Consider the following 13,989-nt stretch of genomic DNA (forward strand, 5'->3'; position numbering starts at 1 on the left):
CCGAATCAAGAGGGGAGGGGAGATGGGCGTGGAGGGAGGGAGGGAGGGAGGGAGGGCGGCCAGGAGGCGGAGGGCGGAGGGCGGAGGGCGGAGGGCGGAGGACGGAGGAGGAAGAGGATGAGGAAGGGGGCTAGTTGCATCCCACTTTCACAATGGGAAAGTGAAACGCACAAGCGCACCGAACCTCTCCAGCCCTCCCCGCTTTCCTCGCTCCCCTCCGCCCGTCCCCTCCCTTACCCTCCGCGCCTCCCCTCGAGCGCCGGCGCTGCACAGAGAGGAACTCTCCGGAGAAGGAGGGCGAGGAGGAAGCGGCACCGGAGCGCGCAGGGCTTGCCGCCGCCGCTGCACAGGCTGCCGGAACGAGCCCGCCGCGCGCCGCCCTCCCCGCTCTCCTTCCCGGGCGAGCCGCTGGGATGGGGCGGCCGCAGGAGCCCGAGCGCGCGCAGGAGCCGCCGCCGCCCGCGTCTCAGTCGCCGCGCGCCTGAGCCGCCGTCGCCGCCGCGCGCCCTGCCCGGGGGCGGCCCCCCAACCCCATGGAGGTCTCCCGGAGGAAGGCACCGCCGCGCCCCCAGCGCCCCGCCGCGCCTCTGCCCCTGCTTGCCTATCTGCTGGCGCTCGCGGCGCCCGGCCGGGGCGCGGACGAGCCCGTGTGGCGGTCGGAGCAAGCCATCGGAGCCATCGCGGTGAGCCGGGAGGACGGCGTGTTCGTGGCGAGCGGCAGCTGCCTGGACCAGCTGGACTACAGCCTGGAGCACAGGCTCTCGCGCCTATACCGGGACCAAGCGGGCAACTGCACGGAGCCCGTCTCGCTGACGCCCCCCGCGCGGCCCCGGCCGGGGAGCAGCTTCAGCAAGCTGCTGCTGCCCTACCGCGAGGGGGCGGCCGGCCTCGGGGGGCTGCTGCTCACCGGCTGGACCTTCGACCGGGGCGCCTGCGAGGTGCGACCCCTGGGCAATCTGAGCCGCAGCTCCCTGCGCAACGGCACCGAGGTGGTGTCGTGTCACCCGCAGGGCTCGACGGCCGGCGTGGTGTACCTCGCGGGCGACACGAACAGCTGGTACCTGGCGGTGGCCGCCACCTACGTGCTGCCCGAGCCCGAGACCGCAAGCCGCTGCAACCCCGCGGCGTCCGACCGCGAAACGGCCATCGCGCTCAAGGACACGGAGGGGCGCAGCCTGGCCACGAAGGAGACGGGACGCCTCAAGCTGCGCGAGGGCGGGGGTAGCCTGCACTTCGTGGACGCCTTTCTCTGGAACGGCAGCGTCTACTTCCCCTACTACCCCTACAACTACACGAGCGGCGCCGCCACCGGCTGGCCCAGCATGGCGCGCATCGCGAAGAGCTCCGAGGTCCTGTTCCAGGGCCAGGCAGCCCTTGACTGCGGCCACGGCCACCCCGACGGCCGCCGCCTGCTGCTCTCCTCCAGCCTGGTGGAGGCCCTGGACGTTTGGGCGGGCGTGTTCAGCGCGGCCACCGGAGGGGACCAGGAGAGGCGCTCCCCCGCCACCACGGCACTCTGCCTCTTCAGGATGAGGGAGATACAGGCGCGCACCAAGACCTGCAGCTGGGACTTCGAGGCTGAGAACCACTGCGTAAGTCCTAACCCCGTGACGCTGCGGGGAGCGCTCCTGCTGCGGAGCCGCCGGCGAGGCAGAGCCGGAGGGAGAGGGTTGACCTTTACCAGGTCCCGGATTTACACAGCCCGGCGGCGGCCGCCCGACGGCCGTTCTCTTACGGTCTCCGAGACCTCGGGCTACTCTAAAGCACGGCCAGAGGTCCCCGAGGGAGTGTAAGAAGGGAGGTGGCGGGGGTAGGAGTTAGGCTCAAAACTCTGGTGGCTGCATCCCATTGCCATCCTTCTCTATCCAAACATGGGCGCTTGTTTGGGTCTGAGCCTCGCCGTGTCGCTCCCCCGCCCTTCCCTAATCTCTTCCCCAGGTGTGTGGTCTTAGCGGGCGTGTGGCTTTGACCCTTGTCCTCAACGGCGTTACCAAACACAGTGCCCTAGGCAGAGAAGCCCCAGCACCTAAAAGACTTGCCACACCCCAGTCTTTGTGCCCCCCATCTTCCCCCCACCAACCCCGTAACACGTGTGATGTGGTCTGAGGAGTTGGTAGCCTGCTCGACATGGGTCAGCGCTAGCCTGGAACAGAGGCTCAGGCTTGCGGGAACAGAACCCTCCGCGTGACCCCGTGCAAGGGGGCGGGGCTGTGGCTCTGCTGAGCGTGAGCTGTGGTCTCCAGCTGGGGGGAGAGGCTGAGCAGGCGGAGGTGGCTTTGTGGGTAAAAAGCCTCGCCCTAGAGGGGAGAGCAAGAGAAAGTGTTAGGGTACTTCAGGCAGTTTCTGGGCTCCAGATTGCCTGACTAGATCGCGCGTCTCAGAGGCACCACCCACCCAGGCAAACGGCAGAGGTTTCCCCTGGGTTCCCAGGGCAGCCACAGCTTGACTCTTGAGATTGGCATTTCTTTCACTGGAAAATAAAGCGGCGGTTCAAGAGGATTCAGTTGATGGGGATTATGGAGCCATTGTGCACTTCTCCGAGGCCGTCTTCCTTCCAAGGCTGCTGGCACGTCAAGTCCACATATGGCTCCTGAGAGGGGAGCCTGCTGAGCGCCTCCTTTATAACTGGACGGAAATCAGCAGAAATGAACGGCTACAGGTGTTGCCATTGTTTTGATATAAAATGTGTCAGAGAGGAAGGCGAGAAGTCTCCACTTGGAAAAACGTGTTGTGTTGGTACATTTGTGGTGTAAGCATAGAGGGGACGTTGGCTCTAAGGTATATTAATAAGTGTATGGAAAGACGCTCCCATCCCCACCCACGCAGAGCACATCTTAACCAAATATTAGCCCTATTATCCAGAAAGAAAAAACAGGTCTCTTGCAAGGCCCCTTAGAATGGTCATTTGCTTCTTCCTCCTTACCCACTACTTGTGTACTGGGGCACACACATAATGCCTTCATTTAGTTACTGCTATAATTATTTTAAAGCATAAATAACGCATAATGCTCCCTAAATGACTTCGTCTTGCTATACAGGTATAATTTAACATTTAATATCTGTCTTTGTGAGAGCCTTATTATGTAACAGTTCAAGTTTGGCAAAAATCATCACCTTCGACTTCTCCGTTGAAAGACTTGAAAGTACCCCTACATATTACCTGGTGTCGAGCTTTAGGCATACTTGGTCTTCGGGGTTAATGACAAGACAGCTCGGGGGCCCGCAGCAGGTGATAACAGTGGAAGTCCAAGCTTTGCCATCTGACAGCTGTGTAGATGTGTGGAGCCAAAACATTTCTCTTGACTGCCTCTCTCTACCCACTGGGGCCTGGAGGACTTAGTTCCCTTCTAAACCCAGCAGGCACCCTGAATGCACTCAGAATCCACATTTTGGCTTGATCAGGTGTTCCTACTTGCGCTGGGATGAGGGGAAGGGAAAGTCAGAGAGCTCTTGATCCATCTTCATGGGGAGCTTCTGGGAGGTAGCTGCCCCTTGGAAATCAAGCAAGGGATAAACACTTGCTGCCAAAAATCTGGAACTGGAAAAATAAATAATTAAGATAGGTTCCTCCACAGCATGTCTTGCTGCTGTTTTATTGAGAGGTCCCAGTGTGCTCAGAGCTGCGGATTCTGAAAGACGGGGTCTCTACCCCCTGAGCTTGTCATCCAGGTTAAATAATATACTCCGGTTCAAACAATAGCTTGTCACGGCTGCACAGGTAGGAGCTTGGAGTTTTGCATTTTTTCTTTAAGTAAATTCCTTGTTGCTCTTATGAATTAAAAAGCCTTAGTGGAATTGAATTTCAAGAGAGGTTTTGAATGAAAAAAAAAGCGGTCGTTTTGATGAAAACGCTGACAATTTTCTAATCTATTAAATAGGCAGATAAGATTCTTCCACAAATATTTGTGCTCTGTGCTGGGTGCCACTGATTCTGCCATTGAAAGGACAATAGCAGGTGGCAGCCCCATTTAATGGGGTTATGGGATCAGTGTGCCCCTGGTTGTCACTCAGAACAATGATGTCATTGGGTTGCATTTGTTCTGCGTTTTATTTTCAGGTTTTCAATGTGTTTTGGAGAAGGCATGCTGAATTACAGGTGCCTAAGATAGATGAAACTTGAAACACTCTAGAGGGAGCCTCAGTAGATTCTAACAGTGATTCCTCCAGAGCAGACACAGTCATTTTAACAGTAATCCACAGGCAGCAAGGCACAAGGGGCTAGATTTGCTTGCCTTCTCCTGCTCCCCCTGGATGACGCGCTCTTATTTTCCACCTTCAGTCAACCATGGGTAGAAAAGTGACAGGAGTGACTGGGTTGTTTTCTTATTTCTTGGTTCTCTCCTTATCTCTTGTTGGCTGATTTGCTGGCCTTCAGCTTCTCCCGCTAAAGATTAATTTACAGGTTGCTTGTGCAATGAGTGTGTCCTCAGCCGTTCACACATTGGGCCGTGACTTTTTCTGTCTTGCCTCCAACTTTGAATCCCTTTTCACAACTATCGCAGGAGAGCTTCAGCCTGTGAACGTGCCCAGGCAGCCGAGTTCTGTAGACACTCTCTAATAATCCTGATAAATATTTGTACGGCACTTCCTCCTATATTACTTCTTTTGAGGCCCTCGTCAAGTCTAAGGTTGATTCTCTGAGGAGCATTCTCATTTACCTGATGAGGAAGCTCAAGGTCACTTAAGCAACTTGCTCAGGATAGCAAAGTAAGCATCAGAGCCTCCAGCTTAAACCCAGGTCTCGCAATATCTACTTCTGTATTCTTTCTACCACTTTGGTGCTTCAGACTTTCCCTTCAAAGTCCCCTAATTAGAGGCAGTAACCAACCTCCCCTAGGATATGGGGTTGAGGCTGGAGGGTGCCCCTTGAAGTGTGTTTTAAAACTTAAGGTGATTTTTTTTTTCATTCTATTCCATAACATATCTATGTGCTTGGGTTAACATAAAAAGTGAATGTTTCAAATTGTGTACAAGTTAACTTAATTCCTCTTGTTTCTGAACTCCTGTTATCCTTGGCATATGGTAGAAAATTGTGTGTGCCTGAGTTTTGAAGTCTGATTGTTCCAGATTGTTTGGCTGCCATAGTTGGGTCCTGGGGTTGCTTGTGGCTTAAACATGGTGGCCACCCCCTCTATAGATGCTGAGGGTGGCATGTTTCCTACTGTGTTGGCCAACAGGACTGACTCTTCTAGTTCATTCTACCACTTGTGGAGAGACACACCCGCTTCCTCCACACTCACATAATTCCAAAGCCTGACATAATTTAACTGTCATGCAGACAACCACAAAACACTCGTATGCTCTCCAACAGACAGTAACCCAAGACACTTCTAGCTACTGCATGCAGAAGTGATGTCCCAGGGCCACTCGTCAGTGAACCTTATTGACCTCAAAATCCACAGTCTTCCTGCAATGTTTATTTCTTCTTCAGTTTCTGTTATGATCCTGTCTAGCCACTTTGCAGTCTACGGACTAGATGGTGAATTTTACCCCCATAAACACATCTGATATGCAAGGGAGATTTAAAAAGCCCAACAACCACTTAGAGGGAAAAGCAATCACAGCTACTACTGCTGGATGACTGTTATGGCCAGGCTTTGAGCTAAGCACTTCACATGCCTTATTTTTGGTTGATTCTCATAATCACCCTATGGGGCAAGGATTGTAGTTATCATTATGATTTTATGATGAGGAATTGAGGCCCGGAGAGCTTTGGTTGGTTTCCACAACTGGTAAATGGTAGAGGATTGAGGACCTGGACCTGTAACACACAGCCATGGACAGTCCAGCATCGCAGACATTGGGTTCTGGTGTCAATCCTGTCCTACACGGAGCAGGCTAGGCCCCTGCAACTACTCTGGGATCAGCTGTTTGCTGGGCATAAGACGATAGAACAGAGAATCCTTGAGTGCGAACGGGGTTTCTGGGTCTGCATATTTAAACACTTGAAATTCAGACTTTGGGAGGGTTGTAGTTCCTCAGTTGTCAATTTCTAGATAGTGCCAGCACGTTTTGTATTCAGGCTTATAAACGACCTCAGAGAGACTTACAGGACCTTAAAGGACGGCTCCCAGTTTTTGTTCTCAGACAGAAGAACTAGCTCATAAACTAAATCCAGAAATCTCAACCTGTTAAGTCTGGGTTACAGACGCTCTTGTCTTTATTAGCAACCACAATTAAAATACAAGCCCCAGAAGGTCAGGAACCTTGTAACATTTTGTTCTTTGTTGAACCCAGAGTGCCTAGCATAGCACCTTAAGAAATATTTGTTGAATTAATAAATGGGGGATCATGTTGGGGATGCTTTCTGTTGTTGGCAGCCATACTTTCCTGAACCTGGCCACCTCAGACTCCCTTAACCATTGTCTTTTTCTTGATGTCTGATGTGTTGGAGCCTCTTTCTTCCCTAGTCCGGGCCTAACTGGCGTCCTCCACTCCTCTGAAATCCCCATTCACTGGACTCACCAGGCTTCTGGTCTTGCCAATCTGGGAGTTAACTTTGACCATAGAAACCCAGCATGGTTGACACTACTTTGGTATAATTTAATAACGTGCATGATCGTGCCTTTCAGTGGGCAAGAGGAGAGGGCTCTGTGCTGTAGGGCACAAAGCCCCTCAAGAACTTGTAGGGTTCTCAGGTGTAGTCTCTGGACCAGCAGCATTCAGCATCACCTGGGAACTTACTAGAAATGCAAACTCTTGGGCCCCAATCAGAAACTCAGAGTAGGGTGTGGGACTGGCAATCTGTGGTTTAACAAGCTCTCCAGGTGATTCTAATATACACTCAGTGTTTAGAGCCACAGCTGTAACGCATCGCAATTTCCCTTGTAGTCCAGCTGAGGCACCTGGGATAAGAATTTGTTCCACTGTTTTCATTGCAGTTTTACTTAGGGTCATCTAAAGTAACCAGCTCATTCCACTACCCTTATATTCCTTATCCTCTTCTAATTGCCCAAAGGAAATACCTAGAAAAACTTCTGAAGTCTTATTGTTTTTGAGTTTAGGGTCCGAGTCTCAAGAATCTATAGGTCAGAGTTAAATTAGCTCCTTCACCCTTTCGGACAGCAGTCTATTTGCATTTCATTCCAGGATGTGGGGTGCGGGGGAAGGTATCTAGAGCCTTCTACTCTGCTGTACACCACACCAGAATTCTCTTCAAGGGTCTGGTCTTTACAACGTCAGTCCTGATACCAGTTTCTATCCTAATTAGGCACGGTTGGTTGCGTGAAACAAAGATCCACATAAGCAAGCTCAAGCAAGGGGGTGGGGGATTTAGTGGCTAGAAACACGTGGGATTACATGGAAATCTAGGGGGAGGAGCAGTACCGTGCAGTGGTTGTCTGCACGGACTCTGGAGCCAGGTCGCCTGGGACCACAGCTGCCACTTCCCAGTTGTGTGACCTTGGGCAAATGATTTAACCTTTCTGTGCTTGTTTCTTTATCTAGAAGTAGGGATCCTCTTTGTTTCATAGGATTTTTGTCTGGATTAATGAGTTAATATGTATGAACACTACCTGACCTATAGTAAATGCTGTGTATGTATTTACTGTCATTACTATCGTGATTATTTAGGAGTACTAGGATGGGGCTCTCTGATATAGAGTGGGAAGGGGGTTCCGGACTCACGGCAGTGGAAAGGGGCGTAACAGCAGGAAGTGTGACAGATGCTCATTCTAAGGTTTCGTTGTCAACATGACTTAGCGTGGCTGCTTCCCTCAGTCCTGCTACGAAATGACCCCCTCGGCTTCCTCAAACATCTGCCCCTCACCCCCTCCACCTGAACGTGCCTCAGCCTGACCTGATCCCCACTCTGCCTTTCAATAGCATTTCACCTTCTGCATCGGCTACCAAGTGGCAACAGCTTTCTGTATTATTTAGTTCAAATTACCAGGAAAGAGAGAGAATGGGGTCCAACCCATCCTTTCACTCCAGATTATGAGCCCTCGTTCAGGGTAGGGATTCATTGCCCTTGGGGCAGGTACTGACCCCAGGTCCAGTCAGAAGAAGGAAGACCATCATGCAGTGGTCCCCGGTAGGTGTGTGGGCGGGTTGCCTTGGAATGGAAAGGTGGAAGAGCCACACCGTGATTGCCATGTTGACTACAGCAGCATGGAATCATCTCTGCCTCCCTTCAGGCTTCTCCATGACCTACCTCTGCCTTCCTTGAATATGTGGTGGCACATAGCTGATGATCACTGAGGCCTGCTCAGAGAAACACCGAAGTCTGCTGGGGGACAATTTGTAGGCATCCTGGGTCTAACTTGTTTGTGGAAGCAGGGGCATGGTAGTGGTAAGATTCTTTTTTTATCAATTGTGCTCATAGTTTTTCTTAGCATTTTCATCAAGATAGAAAATTAATACTAATTTATATACTATCACAAAACCAAACAGAATCGTGACTTAAGTTTTACTGTTTCTGTAGTTGATGGGTTTGACTGTCTAGTCAGTAGTTACACGTAGTGTCTCCTCAGAGGAGTTATGAGGGGGATTTGACCCCAGCAATCCCCACCCCACCTCTCTGGCCAATGTTCTTATTGCAGAAGTCGGCAAACTTTTTCTGTAAAGGTCAGATCGTCAATATTGTAGGCTTTGCAGGCCACATACAGTCTCTGTTGCAATTGCTCAACTCTGCCATTGAAGTGTGAAAGCAACCATAGACAACATATAAATGAACAAGCACGGGGATGTTCCAGTAAAACTTTATGGACACAGAAATCTGAATTTCATGTATAATTTTCACTTGTCATAAAATATTATTCTTTTGATTTTTTTCAACCATCTAAAAATGTAAAAACTATTAGCTTGGCAGGGGGTCATTCAGAAAAACAGGCAGCAGGCTAGATTTGGTCCACAGCTGGTAATTTACCGACGCCTGCTGTAACAGAAGGGGTGAGAGTAAAACAAACCTTCACATTGCCCTAAGACATCGTGAGAGATTTAGCAAAAAGGTGGTGCGGAAGCCCCAAGAAGGAGTGTCACACTCAGCGTTGGAGGACCTGGGAAGCTTCAGAGAGGTGATGCTGGAGCTATGTCTTGAAGCCAAGTAGAAGAGGCAAGAAAGGGAGTTCCAGAGACAGGGCACAGCTTGTGCCCAAGCGGGAAGTTGAATAAGCTTGTGAACCGCAGGTAGCTCACCCTGGCTGGGGAGTGTCCAGAAATGAGCATGCAGGGCCAGATGGCAAAGGGCTTAATAAGACTGGCCAAGATGGCTGGATTTTATCCTGATGGTCAGTTGTTTTCAGACTTTCTAAACCTGGGCTTTAAATCTTAAACCAGAGGCTCAGTATGAGAAAAAGGCTAATAAATCATCATTGACCTGCTGTTCTGGGTGAGGCCATTGCCAAGTGCCGGGGCTCAGGGTGAAGCAGGGGTGGGGAGGTTCCCAGAATCCTGCAACTCGCCCTCCCCCCACCCCCTGCCTGTCCCTGTGGCATCTCAAAGGAACTTCTGGGACTCTGCTGAGCAGGGTGTGAAAGCCATGGCCCATGGCTGATGAGGGCAACAGCAGGGCTCTAGGCAGACATGATCTGATTGTGTTCTAGAGAGATCACTCAGAAGAATGGATGAGGCAAGATGAGAGGCAAAACAGCTGATTAGAAGGACCAACAAATACTTCTTGAGTTCCTACTATGTGCCAAGCACTGTGAGGAAATATTTCTACCAATGGTCAACAGAGTAGACTATAAATATGCAGCAAATGAAGAGGTTATTTTTATATTAAAATGATAGCTAGCACTCCTAGAGCACTCACTTTGCACCAAGTATTGTCCTAAGTCAGCACTTTACCAATATTAACTCGTTTAATCCTCACCACAACTTTATGAGATGGGTAATGTCGTTACTTCCATTTTACAGATGAGAAAATTAAGGCCCAGGCTGAGATGGGGGCCCTGAGAGAAATAACAGGACGTAGAGAGCCGTGTTAGTTGAGGTGTTGGGGAAAGTTCTCTTTAAGGAGGTTGAGTTGCCACCAGGAAGATGAGGAAGGATAGTTGTACATGTCCCCAAGGGGAACTGGGGAGCAGTGCAAGGCCTCGAAAGGGGAAATGACTTGGTCATTCTGAAGAACCAAAGGCTAGCGTGGTTGAGTTAGGGAGGTGGAGCCGGGAGAGTGTCGGGGGAAGAGGTTGGGGAAGGAAGCGTCAGCGGATCCTGTAGTCCTGGTGGGCAGCGGGAAGGAGCTTATATTTTTTTCTGAAAGCTTAGAAGAGCCTTTGAAGGGAAGGGACACCACTGGATTTGAATTCCTAAATAAATGGCTGCCCTTTGGGGCATGAATGAGAGATTGGCCCCAGCAGAGGCAGGAGGCTCTCGAAGTAGTCCAGGTGAGAAATAATGTTGCCTTGGTCTAGAGTGGTGGCCGCAACGAACGTGGAGAGAAAAAGATGGATTGCGTGGGCTGCAGTAATCCAAGTGAGCATGTTGGAGACCTGAACTGAGGTGGTGGCAGTGCAGGTGGAGAGGAGGGATTAAATGAAATAGCTTTTTAAGATGTAGAATTGAGAGGTGTTGGTGACCAATTAGTTTAATTTTCATCGAGTTTTAGATATCTTTGGGACCCCCAGAAAGGGCCATTAAGCCAGCGGTTGGCCAGGAAGTGAGGAATTGGGGATCCACTCTGTCAGCCTCTATGGAGTGCCAGCTGTGTGCCAGGCTCTGTGTTGGGCTCAACACGGTGCCATTGGGGCTGTAAGTGCCTTGAGGAGAGTGGCCAGGGGTGTCTCATCAGTGTTTCCCAAGCATCCAGAATGCCGTCTACTGCATGGTGGGCCCTCAATAAGTATTTGTTGAACTGGAAGGAAGGTGCTCTCCATCTAGTGGAGAAGATGTGGTTACAGCTCGGCGAGAGAAGAGCTTCCAAGAGGAGCCCAAGCCCCTGGAGCTGTGTTTATAGGAGGAATAAAAGCCCGGTAGCCTAGAGAGAAGGGAGTTTCCCTGTGACTCCCTCACCAATGAGGCCGGATTCCTGGTCTTCCCCTCCTGCCCCTCCAGCCTGGTCTTGGAAGAGTCCACTTGAGAAGCATATTCTCTAACACATCAACTGTTCCTAATTATTCTGCACTGACGTTCTTCTGAGGTTCCTTTGCCATCAGCGAGCAATCTTAGAAATTGGATTCCACATGCTGGTCCTTGGTTCTCTGAGGCATCAGGAGGGCTGGGTGGCCCAGAGCAGCTGGTAGTCGTAGGTGTCACCCAGTCTCAGTCTCCTGGGCTTAGCAACATCTCTGTGCCCCTCCCTCCCGTGGAGCCCTTGTGCTGTGGACCTCTGGGGAAGCCTGTAGATCCCTCCTCAGAGCAGTGGTTTTAAACACATAAAATAAAAAGAGTTGCAAAATGAACCAATTATATTGATCTACAGATACATCAAAATGTTTTTTCCAATTTGAAAGGGAGTAATATATCTTAGCACATTAAATAGCAAGACCTAGCAGCGGTAACTACCATCATTTCAAAGTAGCGATAAGCACAAATGATATTTTGAGATACCTGCAACAACTATAAAATGATATGAAGATATCTGATTTCTTTTGATGACAAAGTCACAGGTTCAGTTAATATGACTGTGGTCTGCATTCATAATTAAATGAAATGCTGAATTTCAGTCGGAGTTCGCTAAAATAGGATTTTTTTTCTCATCCGGTTTCATGGATTCCCGGAATTCTTTGCAGGAACTGTGGATGTCAGTGCGGTCCCCACTCCAAGCACTCATTCCGTTACTGTGTGTGTCAGAAAACCAATGACAAGATGCTGCATTTTGTTTCAAAACTCATTTGATTGGCTTAGTTTGACAATAGGGGGTTTAGTCCCACCTGGATTTTTACAGTTGGCCAAGTGCTTCATAAATGGACTGGATAGAGCAGGTGGGTGGGTGGAGAAGCCTCAGAAAGGTTAAGTGACTGCTTAGAGACAGCTCATAAGTAATAGAGCTTGAACTTGAACCCACATTTTTTTTTTACCGTAAATCTCTTGTTCTTTCTACTCTTCCATGCTACCACTATGTTATTCAATATTTCTATTTTAAAGAGTTAGCCAAATGCAACAGTTCGTAAGTTATGCTGTTCTAATCATGGGAGAAGAACAGTGCTATTATTCTTCACTTTGGTTAGAGGATACGAAAATACCTAAAGTATTTTGTTTACTTAGAGCCTTATTTTAAGTACACTGAGTCTGTAGACTGTCTGTAGATGGAGATGGCAAAAGACCTAGGAACTGTCTTTTGCAAGCTGTCAGTGAACTATGGATGTGAAATTTAGAGAAGGCCAAGCTACATGGCAGCAGATGTGGGGTAGTTTAGTATTGTTCCCAAAGGCAGAACCAAGGCCCAGTGCTTGCAAGGGACAAATTTTGCCTCAGTAGAACTTTGTAATGATTAGACCTACTTAGCAATGTACCAGGGTTGCCTGGTGAGATATTGACTGAAAGCATTCAAATATTGATCCATGTATTCATTCATTCATTCAATAAATGTTTATTGGCAACTAACAACATGCCAGATGCTGAGGTATGTGCTGCATTCAGAGTGTAGAGTAAGATAAACTATTGTAGAGCTTAGAGTCTTCTGGGAGACAGACATTAAATAAAAAAATTTAAAGCAATGTAATTATAATTATTTTCAAGGAAACAAATGGAATGTTATGATTCAGAATAACTACTGGCATAGGGATAGGATGATTTATAGTCATGTGTCCATGAGGAGGTGACATTGAACTTGAAACCTGAAAGATTTTTTTAAAAAAACAGCCTACAAGGTGTGAAGAGAGGGGAGGTAGCAGAAGTAGCATATGCAAAGGCCCTGAGGCAGAAAAATGGGAACATGTTAAAGAGTCTGAAAGAAAGACACTGTGGGAACTGAAACAGAGTGAAGGAGAAGAGTGACAAGGGATAAGTTTGAAAGAGTAGGCAGGGACCAGATCAGATAGGATCTGGGGAAGCATTTGGGTTTAATTCTAAGTGTGATAGAAAGCCACTGAAGAATTTTAGTCAAAGAAGTAACATGGCCTACTTTATACGTTAAAGAATCACTCTGGCTACTGGATGGAGAATAGATTGTAGGTTGAAAGAGAGAAACCAGGAGGCCCTTGCTGTAGATCAGGAGTGAGATGATGGGGGCTTGGACTGGGTGGAAACCATGGAGATGGAGAAGATAGATGTAAGATTGCTGGGAAATTCAGCTGAGATTTTTCAGGTATTGGGTGTGGGGAGTGATGGAAAGAGAGGAGCTGAGGGTGGATGTTGGTACCATTCACCATGATGGGGAAGATAGGGAGGGAGAGAGTTGGAGGGAAGAAATGTCTAGATAATCATTTTCCAGCAACTCTGAAATCTTGGGAGCGATTCCACAGTTTCTCAAAGAAGATGATGCCATTTATTTAGAGGGTATTTAGCAGTGGGAGAGAGGGAGCTTTTGCAGAAGTCAAAATGATGGTGGGGGGGGGGCACTACTGGTATTTTTGGGCAGGTGTCAGGGATGCTAAAAGTCCTGCATCATGGAGGACAGCCCCCATAGTGAAGAAATATCCCATCTAGAATGCCAGTAGCTTCCTCATGGAAAAACATGGTTGAACTGTGTCTCTTCCAACTCTGAGAATCTAGGAAAATGCATTTTTTTTACACTATCAGCCATTCATATATTTTTGTGAATTGTTCGAGTCAGGTTGTCTTTTTTTTTTTTTTTTTTTTTTAAATTTATTTCTGGCTGTGTTGGGTCTTCGTTTCTGTGCGAGGGCCTTCTCTAGTTGTGGCAAGTGGGGGCCACTCTTCATCGCGGTGCGCGGGCCTCTCACTATCGCGGCCTCTCTTGTTGCGGAGCACAGGCTCCAGACGCGCAGGCTCAGCAACTGTGGCTCACGGGCCCAGTTGCTCCGCGGCATGTGGGATCTTCCCAGACCAGGGCTCGAACCCGTGTCCCCTGCATTGGCAGGCAGATTCTCAACCACTGCGCCACCAGGGAAGCCCCAGGTTGTCTTTTTGTAGGTAATTGACTGAAAG

General features: G+C 49.3%; 1 protein-coding gene across 1 annotated transcript in view; it reads left to right on the forward strand.

Moving 5' to 3' along the window:
• Window positions 1-490: 490 nt before the first annotated feature.
• The window catches only part of PLXNC1 (plexin C1), a 143,997-nt gene continuing 130,498 nt past the window's right edge, over window positions 491-13,989 (forward strand). Inside the window, exon 1 of the mRNA XM_068561923.1 lies at window positions 491-1,592. Within this exon, the coding sequence (XP_068418024.1) occupies window positions 534-1,592 (1,059 nt within the window). The 5' untranslated portion in view covers window positions 491-533. The remainder of the gene's footprint in view (window positions 1,593-13,989) is intronic.

The sequence above is a fragment of the Eschrichtius robustus genome, chromosome 13 (genome assembly GCF_028021215.1).
Source record: "Eschrichtius robustus isolate mEscRob2 chromosome 13, mEscRob2.pri, whole genome shotgun sequence".
Classification (NCBI taxonomy): domain Eukaryota; kingdom Metazoa; phylum Chordata; class Mammalia; order Artiodactyla; family Eschrichtiidae; genus Eschrichtius; species Eschrichtius robustus.